The 20,952-nt window shown below is 41.8% G+C and overlaps 1 protein-coding gene across 1 annotated transcript; it reads right to left on the bottom strand.

Moving 5' to 3' along the window:
• Nucleotides 1-17,470: 17,470 nt before the first annotated feature.
• Nucleotides 17,471-20,425, bottom strand: cdca7a (cell division cycle associated 7a). Its single transcript, XM_079562620.1, has 10 exons — nucleotides 20,304-20,425; nucleotides 19,585-19,725; nucleotides 19,385-19,504; nucleotides 19,114-19,317; nucleotides 18,952-19,026; nucleotides 18,657-18,848; nucleotides 18,450-18,578; nucleotides 18,218-18,367; nucleotides 18,004-18,140; nucleotides 17,471-17,937 (listed from the first exon to the last, which is right to left on the bottom strand). Exons 1-10 carry the CDS (start codon nucleotides 20,322-20,324, stop codon nucleotides 17,904-17,906), a joined length of 1,203 nt encoding a protein of 400 aa, XP_079418746.1. The 5' UTR covers nucleotides 20,325-20,425; the 3' UTR covers nucleotides 17,471-17,903.
• Nucleotides 20,426-20,952: the final 527 nt, after the last annotated feature.

Below are 20,952 nucleotides of genomic sequence, written 5' to 3'. Positions count from 1 at the left end.
AAAACCCCTGTAGATTACCGGCCGGGCTTCACGCTGCTTGGCTTCACATTGCCTTAAATATCATTGTGAAGAAATGATTGAAACTTTTGAAAACACTCTCCTCATCACATAAAGAGCGAGGAGGGGGCACGGGCCGGGCGCTCTGTGAATAGGCCTCATCAGTGAGGGTGAGGGTTCAAATCCTTATATTAGTTATACAGGTTTCACCCTCCCCGACCCAGGCAAATAAGCCACTTAACGCAATTATTTGCAATCACTAAACGTGCTGTTCATTAGAAAAGTTTTTCCTCGCTTTGCCTCAACATAATTTCCTATTGTTCGAGTGAAAATGGCAAGCAAAAGAGCAGGCCACATTTGATGCCTATTTTTTTTTTCCAAGTCTGAGTAAAGTTGGAGATTGTAAGATGAAACTGAGACGCATTGTGCATTGACCCTTGCTGGGAGAGAAAATGGCAGGCTTCGAGAGAACATTGTATTGTCCTGATTTGTAAATATGAGCTTTTGAAATGCGGCACAATGCGCCATCATGAATATTTCAAGCGTTACCGATTTGGTGCCATTGTGTTGCGTGGCCTGTTTGGGTTAACCTTATCAGCGCCTATTGTGCTGTGAGAGGGATTATCTTACATGTATGAGGCATATACCTGCAATGCAGCTATACAAGCCAAGTACATTTTGATGCAAGTGGGCATTTACTGTTATGTCCAACTTTTCTTCTTCACTTTGTCTGATTGCAACATGGACTTCAGCTCTTCAGAGTTCTGTAGCTTATTTACGAATGCAAACCCAATATCTGGCTAATTAGCAGTTCCCTCACGTCGCTATACGTTTTTTCGCTTGGCATACTTCTGCCTTCCAGATAGTAATGCAATTAAGCACAACACTTTTTTCTCTCCACAAAATTGCTTAAGTAGATGTAATTAGGAAGAGAATGTTGTGATGAAGACAGGGGAACTTATGGGATGTATTTCCATAAGGCTTTATTCTGTCCGTGCACTGTATGTGTTTGTCCTATGTGGTTTTATTTAGTGTGGCTGGGACAATATCTATCATATGTTTTTGTTGTGATACCAGAATCGTTTTGCAAAACACATACCACAATACTTTATTGGCATCATGCAAATGAATGAGGCTGTGGCGCTTCAATGCTTTTATGTCAATATTGGACATGACTTCTGCCTTGACAGGAGGGTGCAGCACTGTACATCTCAGTTGGCCCATTTGGTCTGCCACAAAGTGGACAAAAGACTCGCACAGCCAGGTAGCTCCCAAGAAATTGTGTTGTTTCACACAATTAATGGCGTCATAAAAAATAATTTTGACTTTTTTCGCTCAAACCGTTACTCAAGTAAAATTTTCTCCAAGTACTTTTTTACTCTTACTTGAGTTAATTGTTTGGGTAACTACTTTTTACTTGTACTTGATTCAAATACTTCAAAGTAACGTTACTCTTACTTATCGTAGTACAAATTTTGGCTCCCCTACCTGTATTGCGGTACGAATTGTATTGCATGTATTGTGATATGTCATGTATTGTATTTCCTGGTTTTTGAATTATTTGCAGGCAGTGGTCATCTAAAAATCTAATCAAACCTATATGTTTTTCCCATAAGTAAAGAGTCACTATTCCCTATTACTGAACAGGTAGCAGTGAACCTGTGTTGTTCTCATGCATGCCCATCGTAGCCAATCAGTTCCATTGGAAATAAATAATTCATGCTGGAGTAGTGAGTGTAATTAGCAGGCAGTTTGTGTTCTTTGATAAAAGCCAGGCCTGGTTGTGTGAAGGGCATCTGTCAGCCCACTTCAGATTAGCATCTATACGAGCACCCTGGTGCAACGGAGTGTGTCCCGCAGACAAACTTAATAACTGCTGCCACGAGAACTTCAGACCCCCCCTCCCTCCACGTGTATTCAGCTGCTTCTGGAAATGCGCTATTTACAAAAGAGAGAGTTGACTCTTTAAGTTGGTGTTCTCAGACATTTGGACATATTTGGTCATTTTCATTCTATAAATCAAAATATTGTGTAAATTATATTGTAGTTGCTGTTTTCAGAGTTGTTGACTGGAGTGTGTTGTTTGAGTTGAGTTGACTTTAAGAATGTGGAGGAGTACCTCTTAGAGAAGAAGGGTACCTCATAATACAGAAATGGAGGATTTTGAAGATGACAAACTTAGCAGCCAGGATACTGCCTGACTAAACCAAAGTATGGGGACCTTAAAATCTACTCACTGTTATTGATGTAGATTCACCAATTCCAAGTAGTTACCTGCCTCTGCTCTATGGTAATTACTGACAATTCGTCAGTAATTTAATTGACCACGGCGACGTGCAATGAAAAAGCCGTGAAACGCCAGGATTTAACCCTGGAAGAGATGAAAGAACCCATGTAAAACAGATAAAGGTTTGCGTCTGCTAAATACAAAAGTGATACAATGATGGCCAATTAAAGAAGTGTGTAAGGTCCCGGGTCGAGGGGGACTATTGTAGGCAGGAGGGGGGGGACCTGTCAGCTCCTCTCTCACCCTGCTAACAATAAAAACCTAATAATGGTTCTTAATGAGCTTGATTGAGTTGATTTGTTACGGAGGAAACGCAGCGCACGGTTTGATGAGAGACGAGCGTTAATAGATGTGAAATTCAGTCGGGGCCACTGCAGACGCACAAAGGGGCCGCGGCGGGAAAATACCGGAGAACTGGGACCTGAGCAGATTCCCCCGAGACAAAGTGGAGATAATTAGATCAATTTCACACTAACATACTTATTCAGCCAAGGACAAGATGAACATGTTACACTTCAACATCGTTTTCTGAGGAGCGCCTGATGAGGTTATCTTTGACTTTGTCCAATGTTTTAGTCGCCACATTTATCAGAGTAAAAATAATGCCTTTTATTTGTGTAGTGAGTTTCACCACTGTCCCAGCGCATTATGTATTCACCGCTCTACCAGCTGAGCAACTGCTATCTCCCCGAAAGAGACATTCACCAATCTCAACATATTCTCTCTAAAAGCAGTACTGCTTTACTCATGTGTCTCAAAAGTGTGAATTTATGTTTTAATTTAAATAAATATTAGGCCAAGGTCAATACAAACACATCACATTTTTTGAAGCTTGCATTTCCCTGAAGTATCGGATGAGTGTATTTTCGCCCTACATCTTTCCAGCCAGTTCAATATGTGCACACAGTATATGAATGTCGTTAAATGCTATTATGGGAGCTGTAATGACTGCAGATAATTATCCCTCCCACTCAGACTTGACGGCAGCTGAATTTCTCTCATTTCACAACATAATTGTCTGTGATTGAATTGGAGATGTTCTATACTTCTCTGTTCTTAGAGACGACTTTTTCCGGAGGTTATCACGGGCCGCACAAGTCCCCTCCGATTGGCCTGTCAACAACACGCCACAGCGAGCAAACTTTTGGCTTCTTTCAAACGGGCCTCTCTCCTAATTTTCCTTGGAAAGCGACGGAAAAGTCAGATGAAGGGAAGTTTAATTAAGTAAGAACCTGTTGAGGAAGATTTCCAATCACGGAGTTGAGAATGAGAGCATTGAGCTCATTCATCTCCAGGCGATATGCTTCTCTTTATGCCAGTGTGCGCAGTGCTCCAGAGGGACCCCAGTTAATTGAATACATTAAAGTGGAGCGCCGCCGGCTTTATTTATTTTTTGACTTTTACCCAGACTTGTTTAAAGAGACCCACTGCTGGTGTTTGGCCCCTTCCAGACTGTAAATGGTCTCTAGGCTGGGAGTGGTGTGCACGAGTAGTGCTTTGAGAAGAGATTTGATGTAATCCTCAGCCTTATTTATTCACCATAAAGCCCTGAGTGAGCCTGGTTTATGCCTTTGGCTCCCATTCAAACGTGCATCCTGTGTCCCATTAGGTTTCTATAGGACACAATACAAACGCCTATGGACGTTTAGCAAGCTGCTCCTCAAGTAGTTTCCTTTTTACTTCTTCATTTCATCAGTTTACAGCAAAATATAAGTTAAAAGAAAACACCAAAATCATGCAAATTGTTGACGCTGCGAAAGTTTGTACTGAAACTGAAGTTTGTACTTGTACTCAGTAGCAGTAGTATAATACTTTGTTGGATTCATGCCCTCAGAATTCACAGTACATATGTAAGAAATATGAAAGACAGGCTTTATGGTAATGGGGTGGTTTTGGGTATTCAGTCAATTCTGTTTATATTTGACCAATTTTAGAAAACAACCTATTTCCATAACTCCATATTATCAGTTTCCTAATTACTATCTCTCACTTACTAGCTGCTACTATTTCTAGTTTTAGCTTAACCCTATTTCTCAGCCAAGTCAATAATCATTTCCCTATTTGCAGAGAGAGTAGTCAAAAGCTGGCTGGTTCGGGAATAGCTGTGACCTGATGTTTGCGCCTGTAACTAGCGTTGTGTCTGGTGTCTGCTGCTGTTAACATCATGTGAGGTGTCAGGGCAGCTGCGTGTGTTCTCCTGGGGGCAGCAGCATCACTTCCCTGGACAATAGTCATTAGTCACCGCGCTCTTCACCTCTGAGCTCCGCATCAATCACACACGCCGCAGACCCACAGCATAAGCACATTATCTGCTCATTAATAACCCTTTACTGCATTTATCTTGTGCTGACAACATTCTCGGGCACTTGTGCTCATTTTAACCGGCCGCCACAAATCTGTGTTTGTCAGACCTGGCTCGTAGAAGCGGTGATGCACTGCAGGTGAGCAAGTTGAATTCTTGAAAGTAATGCTATACAAGTAGGAATGCTGTTATTGGTCGCTATTAGCAAAATGTAAAGACTGCTGTTATTTATCCAGTGTAGTATTCTTTGCAAACAACAAAGTATCTAGTCTCCATGGGTGTCTCATTATGTTGCAAACCAATAAAGTTCAGGCCTCGATAAAAATGTCCTTAAATGCTTGTGATTGCAACATGAAATATAAAGCCACACATGCATGTACAACCATTTGCTTTTATTTATGAAAAATACATTCATTTAAGTGGGCTCTCCTCTCTTCAGACATCAGTAGCTTGTTTTTAAGGAGATGCCGCTGCTCCGCTTAGACTACATTAGCCAAACATTAGGTTTAATATGTGAAGCTGTCCTTCAAATACTTTATGTTGGTAACCCTCTGCAAAAATAACATTGTCAGTGTCAAGCTGTTTATTTCGTTTAGTTGCTCTTCTGACATTGCCACATATAACCGTGAATGTTGGGCAGTGTGGCCTTAACTAGTTAAGGTTAAGGTTAGGGTATACTTTATTAATCCCCGTAGGGAAATTCATTCTCTGCATTTGACCCATCCTCAATGCCGCTGGGACGACCTGTAGGAGCAGTCAGCTGCCAGCGTGGCCGGCGCTCGGGGACCCATCTCCATGATGTGGAGCCAGGCTGGTGGTCAGAAACTGTACATGAAATTGTACATGTTTTTGGTGGTAGGGGAAACTGGAGTAACCAGAGGAAACCTACGCAGACACGGGGAGAACATGCAAACTCCACACAGAAAAGCCCCATCCCTGATGGGAATCGAACTTCGAAACAGACCTCCTAGCTGTGAAGCACGAGCACTAACCGCTGTGGTACCGTGTTGCACAGTTATTGTTTACCTTTTACACTATAGCAGTGACTCTAGTGGGCCCAGACCCAAAAAGGGGGTCGACAAACATCAATCAGTAGGTATTTCTTTCAATACGTCTACTGAAAAAGGATAAAAACACGCCCGGAATTGTTTAAAAAATGGCTGGTACTAGGTGGTTTTGATTATGTTTTCAACTTTTGAGACTTATTCAGTGCTTATATCAGCAAGGATTTGTTAGAAATGAATTTATAAAACATCTTTCTTTGATTTAAACGCAAAGTCTTTCAGTATTTCATGTTGAAATAAATGCTCTTATTTGGGTCGCAGCTTGTAACGCTCTGGTGAAGGCGCATCTCCTTGTTGAAAGCCCCTGCACTAAAGAATATTCTATCTCATTACTGGCATATTTTTATATTTTACTATTATAAAATGAAATAAGTAAGCTTTATTGGGTCTTAAACTATTTTGTTTTGCCTGCAACACAAATGCGATCTTAGTTCTTAAAAGACCAAAAGAGGTCTTATTTGCTGTGAATGTGAATATGAATATGTAAAACACTGGAATATATTGAAAAGGCTTTTTATGAAATGAACATAACTGAGACTAGAAGAACAAGATGATTATGCGAGCTGGACATTATATACCAGGCCTGGCTCTTAATGAATAAAGATTCACGTCCTAAATTTACATTTTCTTGCTGAAAATGTGGCCCCGCTTTTAATCACCTTTTACTGACAGGACTAACTGCTTTCATTTAACCTTGACTGAAGATCATGAATTCTAAAGCGTTTAATTGGATACATCGTTTAAACCGAATGAACAGAGCAAATTTTCGGCCAATTCAAAGGCTGCGATTGACAGGCAGTGGCAGTAAGACCCGCCACAATTAAAGCTGATCTGTATTCACTGGCCCTATCGCCCGTCGCCATTAGAGATGTGACTGTTTGATCATCTCCGAACAGGGAAACTTTGCTGAACTTCACCTTGTTTTGAAAGAGGCTTCACATTGATGGAAAAGACGGAGAAGAAGGTGAACACATATACACACACACGTACTGTCAAGGACCAAAGCCCTGTGTGATGCACCTTGGAGCAGAAAATGGACGCCATAGAACAAAAGGAACAAAAAAAAGACCCCATTAAACTTATTATGTCCTTTAATTGAATTGTTTCAGAATCAGAAAATAACAATGGCGTCTTCATTTTGACACACTGGAAGTAATGGCTTTGTGTTGGCGCTCTCGGCAGACAATTGCCCCAGCCGTGTGAAAACTGTGTCAAGTGGTACACAGACACAGCGTTTAATTGTTTTGCTGCCTTTGACTTCTGAGAGAGAGCGAAGCCAATCTGTGTGGCAGACAGCTCCTCTGTGACTAACCAGCCGCGCGGTGTTTGTGTTAGCAGTCGAGCCCCAGGGTTACATCTGAACATTTAGCAATTACAGTTTTTAATTCACAAAATGCAATGTTTTATTTAAATGATCATAGCTCTGGGGTGTTTCTGTTAAAGTGATTCGATAAACTCAGCGGTTCTCAAGGCAATACACAGCGGTCCCTTTACAGAGACTTGTGGGACCCCAAGGATGATTTCTTTGTAACAAATACACTTGAATTGGATTTGTGTGTTCATAATGCTGTTTTTTTATGAAGTCTAATTAGTGTCTGTAAAAATAACCAGAAAGAATCAACATTATGTTTTATTATTAAGTCACTTCGGCAGCAACACATTTTAAACACACTTCTCCTGTTTTTATTTGCCCTTTATATTTTTCCACACTTATATCAGTGTTGTAGCTCTTCGTTTTAAGTCTTTTGGCATTTTGCAAAATTTACAATTGAACACTTTTGCATTCTGGATGTTGACCTGCATAGATCTGTCTTTACGTATGGCCATTTCCCCATATCGGTTAATGTTAATGTTAATTCAGTATTTGTAAACTAAAATTAAGTTAAAGGGGGGGTATTATGCAAAGTCAACTTTTAAGAGGGTTTTAAGTGGGTTTTACCATGTTACCAAGTTGTTTTCTCATAAAAAAAAATTAAAAAAAACAGAGGCTATTCTTAGTACCGTGGCAGCAGCTTCCAAAAAAAGCTTGTCCTTTTTCCCAACAGCCCCTTATGAGGTCCTATGTATCCAGAAAATGCTTTTCTTGCATCTCCATCTCTTGCTAAGCTAAATCCTTTTATATCGAATTAAAAACATTTGCCACAGTTCACTACAGCAGCACATGCCGCACTGACTCCCCCTCCCTTTTATTGAAAAAGCTGTCCAGCGAGCTTACAGGAGCTGTTTGAAAATCAGGAAGTGAAACTACTGGATATAACCAACAAAGTGTAAGATAGTGATAAAGATGTGTTTGAGATTATTTATTTTTTTAAGGTGCGTTTGACCCATCCTTTGATGCCGCTGGGCGGCTGCAGTGCCACGCCCAGGGACCCATCTCCAGATGTGGATCCAGGCCGATGGTCAGTATCACCTGGGTGGAGGATTCACCTATTGTACATGTTTTTAGTGGTAGAGGAAACCGGAGTACCCGTAGAAAACCTACGCAGACACAGGGAGAACATTCAAACTCCACACAGAAAGGCCCCGTCCAGGTGGAAATCGAACCTGGTGTTGTGACGCGCTAACTGCTACGCTACCGTGCTGTGGCTAGCAAATACCTGCAAAAAGTAATCTTTTAATCTTAATCTTTAGAACTTGTTATTGACTCCCAATGTACTGCCTCAGCCCCCCTAAGTAGGGTGGCCTGTGCTACAAATGGCCATCCCCTGGACACGCCCCTGTGTTTTCCATACTTGTAATAATAATGTGTTCATTGTTCCACTACTGAACTGGCAACACTGACTACAAACTTTTCCCACCTGTTACAGCTTTCTTTTCTTCTAGCCTTAGCTGAGACTGTTGACCATCACTGAAGATAACAATAAATAGTCAATTACGATGTATTGTACCTAATGTACTGATTTACTAAATCACTCATTTACTCAGGTTGCATTACTCATACGAACTACATTAAATCACATAATACATCTGTATACGTTCACATGATGTTTACAAAGTCTCTGTCTCTAGAAAACTGTGAGCCACTAAACAAAAGTATTTGAATGTGTCATGTGAATAATATGTCAGGCATTAGTGGAAGCCGAGTGTTTTGTTGTCTTCTCTTGGGAAAAAGCTCTGAGAGATTTTGTAACTGGGATGACACAGTGGTGAGTTCCAGCTGGAGTTGATCAGCGTTGACATTTCGCAGCAGAAGAAAGCCATGTTAAAGGAAATGCAGATTAGGGAGACCAAATCAAACCCACTCAAGTGTTGCTCATTGGGCCCGCTCCACAACACAAACCATGTGTGCTGCTTTTAAGTGGTGAAAATAATCTTAAGATTATAGAGTGGTCTCTGGTGCTAATTGTCTAAAAGCTGTTTTTCTGCTGCTCCCATTAATTCTTCCTTTAAGAGCTCGCCCCGAATGTTTTAACTGGGTTTTGTCAACTGTTAGCTTTGGTGTTATTGTTTGATGGCAAATGTAATGAAGGATTCATCATTTCAACATGTGTGGCGCGTAACAACTCGCAAATGTTTCTGGAGACAGCTGTCGGCGCAGATTTAGACTGTTAGCGAGTCTGTGGAAAAAAAGGGAAAAGCAAAGAAAGGCACTTAGCGTCTGGCCACTGATGCGTGTTGTTCTCATGCACAGTTTGACAACAGGCTTAGAGCTTGAACAACTTCACAGCTCCCATAAGAGATTTACCACATCAAATTACATCCAAATGTCTGAAAACTGATTTAGTCTTTATGAGGTTTTCACTCTCTCATCTTGTAAACAAATTTGTGTGTATTACTCGGCTGCTGGTCCTTTCCATAACGCAGCAACAATGAACCGAATTATTGGATAATTTAATGCTGCTCCCCCAACTCCGAGTGCCTTTTGTTCTCCTCTTTAGCTCTAGTATGTTACACAAGGGGATAGTAGATCACTATGAGTAAGTTAAGAAAAAATGGTATTAAGCCTGCATCATTTTGGGACATACCTGTTCCAGTCTTTGCAATTTCTCTCTCTCTGTCTCTCTCTCTCTCTCTCTCTCTCTCTCTGTCTCTCTCTCTCTCTCGCTCTCTCTCTCTCTCTCTCTCTCTCTCTCTCTCTCAATCTGTATGCATGCAGATATAGGCAAAGTAAAGTAAAGTATCTTGCCCAAGGACTCAACAATACTGGTTCACAAGGACTGGCTGGAGCTGGGATCGAGCCAGCAGCCTTCAACATTCACATTTACATCTTTAAAACTCTTCCCTATATTTCTGTTTTTGCACAGTCACTGGAAAAGCAGCAGTACATGTGACAGTCCATTCATCCCCCTTTAGCTGCACCGCTGGAGTGTCTGGAGCTAATGGTGACGCAGGGCTACATGCACAGCTGCCCTCATGACAGATTCATATTGTTGGCTTTGAGCTTATAAAACAATTCAGGAGTGTTTTAAAGTTTCAGACCAAAGTAATGCCGTTTTCGTTTGTAATGGCAGCTTAGCAAAAATGAACTACATCTTTGTTTATATGACATGACCATAACTGCGGGTTAATTAATGGACAGACATATCATGACCCTCCTGGCCTGATACTTGCACATGTGCTTAGCAATCCCTGTGCTTAAGCTACTTTTTCCATCAAATGCCCAATGCGTTGGATGTAAGTACAATATACAGAATTCTTTAAGTATCACTGCGAATGCGTTGTGTTGAAGCGATCCAAAGTTTCATGAAAAGAACAAGCTATAGTTATATACACTATCGTTCAAAAGTTTGAGGTCACCCAGGCCAGTTCTACAGCTTCTCTAATCAGCACAACCGTTTTCAGCAGTGCTAGCACCAATGCACGATGGTTTTCTAATCATCAATTAGCCTTTAACACGACTAGCTAACACAATGTACTATTAGAACACTGGAGCGATGGTTGATAGAAATGCGCCTCTGCACACCTATGTAGGTATTCCATAAAAAAATTACCCATTTCAAGCTAGAATAGGCATTCACCACATAAACAATGTCTAGACCAGGAGTGTCCAAACTTTTTTTTCATGGGGGGCCCCATATTGAAGCATACATGGGGCGACAAAGGCTACAGATCGGAGGTGGTCAGTGCCATGAAACCTTCTAGGTGTATTTAGCAGAGGTTTAAATTGCGCCCACACCTATATTTATGCTTAAAACCTTTATGCCAGCTCTGTCTCACAACATAATGTTAGTTGTTCGGCTAGAATTGTGTAAAATTATTAATCTTGAAATAAAAAGGACCATCTCTGGTGATGTGTGCCAATTCAGCAAGAAGGGTGAGGGCCGCATTTGGCCCCCAGGCCGCACTTTGGACATCCATGGTCTATAGTGAATATCTGATTCATTTAATGTTATCGTCATTGAATAAGCAGTGCTTTTCTTTCAAAAGTGACTCCAAACTTCTGAGCGGTAGCATACATCAAAGTTAAGATGAAATTTAGAGACCTACTTTACTTTATTTCTTTCTGAACAATGGCATTTTCTTTCTTTTTTATATTTGTCTCTAGTGTCATATTTTGATAAAGCCAGCAGCACTTTTCATAGTTTAAGTTGTTGACAGTTTGCTTCCCTCATATTTACTTATGTAGTCAAATCAGACTACAGGCAGATGATAGAGATGTGGAACGAGAAACTGCAGGGTTGATCTCTCCGCTGAGGTAACGAATGCTGGTCACATAGTTACTTGAGTTCCGTTTTATACGACTGCCTAAAATACATGTACAATAATAGAAGTGCTTTGAAAGTGTCTCATTATAATCCAATGAAAAGCTATCAACACCGTTTGTTCCGCTCCCAGAAAAGACTTTTTGTTTCTTTGTTGCCTCTGTCTAACGACTTTGACAGCTAAATTGTTCCATCCTTGCTCTGTGCCATTGCGCGCGGAACACTTTTATGGCTCTTTCTTTAACGTGCAAAGCGCCACCAGCCATGGGACACACGAGCGACCCGGCGCATGAACGCAGCCCTATCCCGGGGTTATATGTGTGTGTGTACACCATGTGTTACTGATTTGTTTTGACAGCGTCGTATCCACTTGGCTGGCGTGGCGAGCGCTGCTGGTCCCGGGATCTGGTCCATTCCGGTGCGTCGATCCCGCGCGTAAAAGGTGTCTGCGCGGCCGGGGCTATGAATCGTGTGGCGCTCTGAAGGAGAGAGTTAATGAAGTAAAAATTAATGAAGCACGTGAGCAGCCACCATCTCGAGGCTGTAAGCGCTGCCATGGCCCATTTATAATGTATGATCTCAATAAAAATCAATCCATTGTACGAGTACTCTCTTAGAATAGATTTACCGATAACAGCCCCTTGTTCCCTCGGTCATAATTACCCCCCGTGTCCACCCCTCCCGTCCTTTTTTTTTTTTTCCTTTTCTTTTTTTTTTTTTGTGTCAGAGTGTGCGAACTTCACAACACAGAGCACTCAATGTCATTCCCTTTCGTTCTGAATTGGAGTATTAGTCCGCAATTCTCCCTTTAAATCCTTTTTTTTAGAAAACACTGGAGACCTTGTAATACTTTCTGATTTGCATCGAGTCATTTTGTGAGACTTTTAAGGTGAATTTCTAATAACCCTTCCACTTTTCTCATTGTGTCTCGTTCAGGACTTGTTGAAAGTTGGAAGCAAAAATGCCCCCAAAAAACTACTGCGAGTCGTCTGTATTAGAGCTCCCCCTTCAGGCGCGAGGCGGAAGTTTGATTGGTAAGTATAACAACAGTCGCTCTGAAAGGACATATGCGATTCTTCTGCTTCTGTGTAACATAAGGGACCCATAAAACAAAAAAAGTGCAATTTCTTCTACGTCATGAACACCATTCTACAAGTGTAATAATGAATAAATCGATCGCAAAAATAATCGAGCACATATTACCAAGAATAAACTTGGTGCACCTTCTGAAATGCTGAATTGGCATAACTTTAACTGCTGCACTATACAATCTTTACATAATATCTATTTATATATCATGAACTAGTTGTGCCTATAGCTCCACGTAAGCTCCTGGACAACGTCAGATGTAAATATTCTGTGATTATTTGGTTTAGACTTTATATGGCTGGTAAAGAACAGCTCGTGTACTTTGTCTATGAACAATTCCGCTTAACACACTCAAAAAGTGTCCCAAATGATCAGCAGTTCATTTTGTTGTTTTTATATATTTTTTTTATATAAACTACACTGCTCTCCGGAGTCGCACTAGGAGAAGCAGAATTGTCAGAGTCCCCCGATGTGCCTGCCCTTCCAGCTTCGGGGGAACAATTCACTATTTATAATGTCATCTTATCACGCTCCCCTCCGAGGCAGCCGCGAGTGCACTTATGGCTTCCTTTGTTAGGGTGAGTTGGCAATTTCCTGTGAGATGGAGCAACTGCAGGCAGCCCCTTTTCTCTGATAATGTCCCTGACACCTGGACCAAACCGCTGTTTCCATCAGTTCGGAGGCGCAGACGGGAGGAGAGGAACATGTCATAAGGCTCCTGCCACCCAGAGCCACTCGCTGTGTGCATTTAGAAACAGCACTCTCCGGGCTATAGGCACGAGGAGGGCGAGCGTTCAGGGTGAGGAGGAGGAGGGGGAGGGGGGGAGTTCTGACATCCAAATAGACTAGAGTTTATTTTTGTTGTTTAAAACTGTGCAACTTTTTCGTCGCAAACTTTGCATTTTATTGTAAAATCTGTTGGTTGGTTTCAAGTGGCAAGGCTTGGGCAGCACGGGGGATGTTTAGCTATTCAAAAGCAACATTAGTTTTACATTTCTAATCCTATAGCATCTTCCTGGGTCACACAAGCAGCAACCCTATAGTCCACTGCCCTTCGTACCTCCTGGGGAATATTCGCATTCAACAGTTCTTTTGTGTCTTTACACTTTACATTCGTTTGCACTGTAATAGCTTAACTGCATGTCACTGGCAACACACAACAACAATGATAAATAGGGCCCTTTTCTTTTGGAGTTTGTCATTTGCATGCACACTTCATTACTTCTTTACTTTAAATCCTCGTCTTGGTCCAACACTCCCCATTCATCTGCACTGGTTCCTTTTAATTATTGTTATTAAAATTGACATAGTAATCAAAAATCTGCACGCCAGAAAGCTGTTCTAAATCGTCTCTTTAAAAATTTGAAAACTTCAGGAAGAAAAATATTATGACAACATAGCAGAAATACCTTTTCTCGCCCTGATACTCCATTCTAAGCATATATTAAGGATATTTGTTTTCAAGTGCCTCAGCTCTCTCACATACCTGCGCTTGGTCAGGCACTGGCTCACGTTTCCCGGTGTCCCGCGTGCAGCGCTGGTTAAGCTCTGATTCTAAAGAGCGTTTATGGCTGTGGCCCGACAGGCTGCTGCTAGATTATAATTAATCAGTTGATTCTGAGCCACAGATTGTGATTGTGCCCTGCGACTTTTCATTTATGGAGCTTTTCTTCTGGCTCCAGAACAATCACAGTCGACCTGCAGGACTCTCCGGCAAATTAACAGTCTTCACGCTACCCTGCCGCCATAAATGAAAATATCAGTCAATCAAAAGCCATATTATGCTGAGAAATCCAACCACATCTCCCCAGTCCCGCATACAAATACAAAGTGCAGAATAAGCGCTTGGGCTGCTCCACGTTTTAAGTGAATGGTATATAGGCGGGCTTATAAATTATACATGTCATTTTTACATACGCCCGCTGTAAGTGAGCGCCACCCCTCCTCCGTCCACACTACAGAGAACATGAGTGACAAACGGGGCGTCACATGTTCTTCTGACCACAGCGACATGGGAAAGTGGCCTTATAGAGTAGGCCTGCGTTTGGTCAGACACGTGTTCATGGGATCTTTATCCAAAAACAACATTGCCCTTGGGTAAAAGTGTGTAAAGTATGAATTGGAGACGCATAATGTCCACTAACAAATATATTTCCAGTCGAACCTTGTCACATTGCACTTTATCTGCCCTTCTACTTTATATGAATTGTAAATACATGTAACTTTACTGAATATCTCTCTACGTCGGTGTGTACTAAGGGCATATAATTACACGCTCCAAATTCATGTTTTATCATTTATTCTATTTGCTGATGTCTAAATCCTGCAAAAAGCGAATTGGAAAACATGGTGTGATTTTTATAATATTGTTTTCATCAAGAAACAAAAGAAGGACTAATTCTGGATTGAAAATATGTTTTGTGTTGATGGACGCCCTTTGTTTGGGGCATGGGGGGGGAATACTTGTAAAGTGGCAGAAATACTTGTACTGCAACTGTGGGGAAGAGGAGATGAGAAATTACGAGAAGTGCGAAACAAAATAAAAATCGGCGTCTAAATACTGCCACTGCACCGGCCTAATAATATCAGTGATTTGTAAGGGGCCATCAGAGCATGCCTTGTATGTGGCAGTGGGCATTAGAGCAGGGCGATCCGGGGGCCACGCGGAGTGTTTGGAGCGGGGCCATCTGTGTCCTGTCGTCCCATGCAGATGAGGGGGACAGGGGGAGGGGAGGAGGGGGGTGTGTGTGTGTGTGATCTATGTCCTGAGTCAGGCCTGTGGAGCCGCTCAGAGGGCACTTGAGCGTCCCTCCTGACAGGTACCCACAGCCCGCCGCCCAGCACTCCTCATTTACTGCAACACTGGTTTTCATAATTAGCGCTGCAAGGCCTCATTAAATGTGCTCTAATGAATAAATATTGTATTTCAGAGCCTGATTACCAGATCAGCTCAATGCTCCAGCGTTGTAAACAATTACTTCCCTAAATATTCATCACCCTAAAGTGGATGATCATTGGTGTTTCATACAGGACTAGTAGTCTCAAGTGCATCTTTATTACCCTAATAATAGTTTCTCAAACATTTCATATTTGAGGGAGGGAAGAGGCGAAGGAACTGAAAACATTTTTTGATAGATTTAGAAATAACTCTATTGCCTGCGTAATTCTGCACTGAAACCATCATTAATATCTATTGCCATAATATTACAATGTCAATATTTTCTTTATTGTTTGATCAATGTCTGCGTAATGTACAGAACAAGTGTGATTCTCTGCAAATAGTGTATGACGTGCTGCGTGTTACATAATTAACAAAGATATTGTCTGAAAATCTCTTGTTTAATATTTCAAATAGGCAAATTCATCAAATTGATAAATAGTTGATTTATAAAAAAATGTTTTTCTCACGTTGGAAAGAAGCGATTCTCAACAGGAGTGATTACATTTCAAATAGGAGGGTCTGTTGAATTGGGATGTGATTAAACTGTGATTCCACATACTTCTCATAGAGGATATTCACGTGATGTTAGATTTGTGACACTATTGAGTTATGGAAGTCATTGATTTTGCCACTCAGTTTGGGATAACTAGGGCTCAGTTTAGAATGAGAAGAATGCATGACCTCTGTTGGATTTTTGACCATAAACGTCTCACTTCGATTCAGGATCTCTTTTTCGGGGAGGGGAGGAGGACAGGAATTAGGGCAGGGTGCGCGCCTCCGTGGTGGTTGGGACTTGTCCTCCGTCATCTATCTTCTCCGAACATTGTACATCCACACTGGGGCAATATCTGTGACAGAAATTGTTAGTTTAAAAAGGTATTTAAAACTCTGAGCTACAGAACTACTGTCCGGAAAAAGCCCATAGACTGATTTTTGTTTAGTTCGGGCCGCACAGAAGTTGAGTTGAGGCTAGTGGTACACCGAGATGCTCTCACAAATATTGTACATGTTTTTACTGGTAGAGGAAACCTATGCAGACACAGGGAGAACAGACAACCTTCACACAGAAAGACTTCACCCTGGACCTTCTTACTGTGAGGCGAGGGTGCCAACTGCTCAGCCCATGTGCAAGTACAAACTGCATTTTTTTCTAATTTAAAATGGAAAATGAGCTAAATATTTCCTCTTGGCTTGTCATCGAGTTGAGAGCCACTGTCCTCCCGGTGCTACTGCAGGTCACTCTTAATCATCTCCATAACCTTTTTTCCAGCTATGCACACAACAGAAACTGGGCTTTAAGCTGATTTATTTTCACAGATTTACACACTTAGTAGCATTCATTCATCTCCATCCATTTTGAACTCATTTCAGAATGACAACCTGCTATTTTGGATTTTACAAGATGCATTTTTGGTACATTTTGCACCTATCCCCATCACTGTTGTACATTACTTTTCAAATAATAATTACACCTCTGTCAAGACCATCATATTAGAAGAAATCACCACAATATTCTGTATTTAAGACTTTAATCGCTTGCAATACCATTTATCAACAAATAGCATCCGAGTTCATCTCATCTCTTACTAAAAATATTGATTGCCGTAAAACTGTTTTCATGTTTTCAAACCAACAATTGACAGGTCAAATCAAGTACATTTGAAGGGTTCAAGTACACCACGTGAGCATCACATTTGCTGAAGGAAAACGCAGCCAATAACTCCCACTGCCACTTGAACCCGTTCCTATTTAACAGTGTAGGGCAGAAAATGAGGCAGAGACCAGAGCAGAGCCACAATGTGCTTTTAACAGGATCCAGTGATTTACAGGTATGAGCTCCCCATTAGACTCTGCTAATTGTTTCCACTCCATTAGTGATGGTTATCTAATGAAGGGGATTTAGGCACCCGCTCCACTAAATCACACGATTCCTCGCCGTACAAAATGGGAACAGCGGCTTAGAAGGAAAAAAAATGCACATTGTAATAGCACCAAGACTATTCAGCCATTTCTGCAGGACACAGGAACATTTAAACAAATTACATAAAAAAGGCACTAAGTGAATCTTACAGCTTAGTTCATATCAAAGGGGGTCATATACATTTAAAACAATGTAAATACCTCGAGAGGCTGAGTCTTCATAAAAAAGGTGGGGCACTTGCATGTAAAGGGAATATGTACAACTACATACAAATACAGTGGTTCAGACAAGCCTGTGGTTTGTGGGAAAATATGTAGCAAATAGGAACATCAGAGAACCACAAAACATATACCTCCTCCCCATATACAATTGTCTTTTGCAGCTTTCGAAATGTCACGGAAATGTGGAAACAAATAATAGGTTCCACAACTAGCTAGAAGAGAAATTACAGTCATGGAAAATGTCAGTTGGATTATACCAAGATCACTTATTATAACAGTTAAAAAAAAAAAATCTGTCATGGGGTGTGGCACTGAACCAGTTTTTCTTCCCTTTGTCAAAATTCATTCAACAAAATGTTTTCAAACAGGGTCAAAACTAAAAAGACGTGAAATTGTCATATGGTAAAAGGTGCAGCAACTTAATGTCCTGATGTGTTCGTCACTCGTTGTTCTCCTCCAGCTCCTTTTTCAAACTGCACAAAGAAAGCAAAGTTAGCGCCATTGACACAAGAACCAGGGAAGTAAATGTCTACACCAACCTTTTGAGGTAGGAGTGCACGTTATCATAGCCGTGATATTTAGCCAAATACACCAGGACTCCAGTTGCACAGCGGCCCTCTCGAGCCCGGCAGAAGCTGCAGTTACAGATGCCTCTGCATGGCGGGCACTGCCACTCCTACAAGCAGGAAACAAGAGGTCAGAGCAGAGACCAAGACCCAGCACCCCAACATACTCAAGCGTTCATACACGGACCGGGTCAAGCAGGGCATCCTTCACTTCCTCTCCGTATCGGTTACGGAGACACGGGCCACAAAACTGCCCCCTCACTCCAACACACTCGGGGTTACGGCAGCACGTTTTGGTGTCTGTCGTCTTCTGTCTGCACTGATGGCAAGTTGATCCCTGATGGAAAAAGTCATATTTAAATTTTGAAATAAATAAGCTAAAAGCTCTCAAAAACATATCGACTGAGCCCTGAACGTACTGAGGCCTGGCTGTAGACCTTTTCCCGAACATTGGTGCAGATGCGATCAAGCTCCAACTCTGTGATGTCCTCCACGGGCCTCACCACATGAGGAACAGCCTTCATGCCGCTGAAGGTGCGGCGACGCGGCTGTTTGCATAAACAATGTGTTTACTACAGGTCATTTGATGTATTATTCGTTTAATATTGTAGCGAGAGGGAACCTACTGGCTCATCCACTTCCTCATAGTAGCGGCTCTTGCGGACCAGACTGAACTTGTCCTCGGGGTCCTCTTCAGGGGCGGGGCTGGGCGGCCCGTCCACCAGAGAGCGGGAGCGCGTGTGTGGGCGGCTCGAGCGCTCTGGATTCTTCCTAAGAAATCTTGGAGTTGCCACTTTAGATCGAGGGGCTGATCTGGGCTGTAGTTGAGTAAAAACAAATAAATAAATTCAAAAATCACCCACTGAAGAAAGATGCAGTAATACGCAGGGTCAGTATAAGCATTAGAAAATTCCAACTCACGGTGAGAGGCGATTTTGCCATGCCCCGAGGGAAAAGTCCAGGCACTTTGCTCAGTTCTGACATTAACTTTGCAAGCTGTGGGGCAAAACAATTGTAATTATGTACAGACAAGTGGGTAACTATTCAACAGTTGCAATTCGTAAATGAACGGCACCACCTTACCATTGCTTTGTTCTCTTTGATATTCAATGCCCTCTTTTTGATAAAGTCACCCTCTTCATCAGAGTCGCAGGCAGGTGCTTTGGGCTGAGGCAGTGGTTCGGAGGCTGGACGCTTCTTGGTTGTGGTTTTTCTGGAGGGAAATGTTAAGGCCACCTTCAGACCACTGGATCTGCGCCCCCGTTTAGGGGAGTCTGGAGCCACTTTCTGTAACAACACATTATTTAACTTCACTCTTATAAACTGCATAGCTCGTCTTTTTTAAAACACTTACCATGGCCTTCATGCGGCTGCTGATCACATGGTCCTCAAAACCGCTGCATGTATCCTCATCTGACGTGCCCTCCAGAGGCTTTAGCTTCTCTGCTGGCCGCTTCTGCCTCGCACTGCGCCGCTAAGACGTGTAACAAACAACTGAGCATGCTGCACACACCAATGGAAGAACCAGCCATAACATTACACTACAATTCTTACAGTGTTTGCAAAGCCTCCATCTGATCCGAAGCTGTCACAGCTGTCATCAGAGGCTGAAGAGGAGGTTTCCATGGGAACCAGGGGGACGCTGCGAAAGCTCCTCAGGCTCCTTTTGGTGAAGGCCGGCTGAGCAGCTACTCTCTGGACAAGAGCACAAAGCAAATTAATAAACAATGGTCAGGACTGGCACATATAATGTCAATGAAGGCAATTTGCTGAATAATACTGAAAACATTATCCAATCCCAAACATACCTTTTTTAAGATATGTCGTATACATAACTGGACTCTGACCCAACAAGACACCAACATCATACAAAACATTTGTAGCTGTTTAGTAATCGAGTCTATTCTTTACTGCAAGACTATCACCAAACATGTAATTTCGCAGTTAAAGGTCTCAATGCACAAGTAACAAATGTAATTGCTTTAACTTTGCATGCAAAAACTACTTTGCAGCAAGTTGCTTTCATTGGTTTAAGTTTATACACAGCCGTAATAACTAGTGTGTTTCAAATTCCAAGATCTCATAGAATCAGAATCAAGAATTGTTTTATTGGACATGGTTAGTGAGTTCACCACCAGGACTTTTTTCGGTTCAATCGAATCGTGCACCATGAAACATAACATGCAACTTGGATAAATAATAGCTAGAACAACACTCCTGGGTAGTAAACACAACACTATGTGCACATGAAATGGTAAAAGCGCATTACTTACCATAGAGCGGGTAGTAGGCATTTTGTTCTCACAAAGTGAAGCAACTTGCGGAGGCTTTCGCACGGACTTCAGGCACAGAGAGGAGTGACAAAGATGCACTTTCGCGCACAACTCCGCTCGTTCATTTCCCGCGCCACTAACCGGTCCTAAAAGATCCCTAAAACATTTCCCCATTAAAAATAAGCTTCACGGAACAAATGTGCACTTGAATAAAGGAGCGAGATAACATATACGAGACAACACATATACATAGTTTTGTATTGTTTTCGAGGAAGACTGACAACGTTTTCCTGAAGGTGCGTCAGTGGGGCCGCGTTGGATCTTCCTGGACATCTGCAAACGGCGCGAACATAGTCTGCCTTATTTGCATACTCGGCGGGTAAAATGTTTCCTGTCTGATCCTAGAACAGGATGTAGGTCAAATGTAGGAATGTCGATAGCGTTATAAACCTTAGTTATCAAGCACACTTAAAATACAAAGACCACTTATATATGTACCTATATATTACTTGTGTACCTTAAAAATAAAATATAAATCAATACCTGGTGCAGATCATTGGTCACATTAATAGGACTGAATATCTACTCTTAGGCAGATGCAAAATTACATGTTGGATCGTATTTGTATGTTAATATGTGCATGTATATT

This window comes from Gobius niger, assembly GCF_951799975.1.
Source record: "Gobius niger genome assembly, chromosome: 9".
In the NCBI taxonomy this organism is placed as follows: domain Eukaryota; kingdom Metazoa; phylum Chordata; class Actinopteri; order Gobiiformes; family Gobiidae; genus Gobius; species Gobius niger.
The sequence above is the reverse complement of the archived record's forward strand: the minus strand, read 5'-3'. Positions and strand labels throughout refer to the sequence as shown.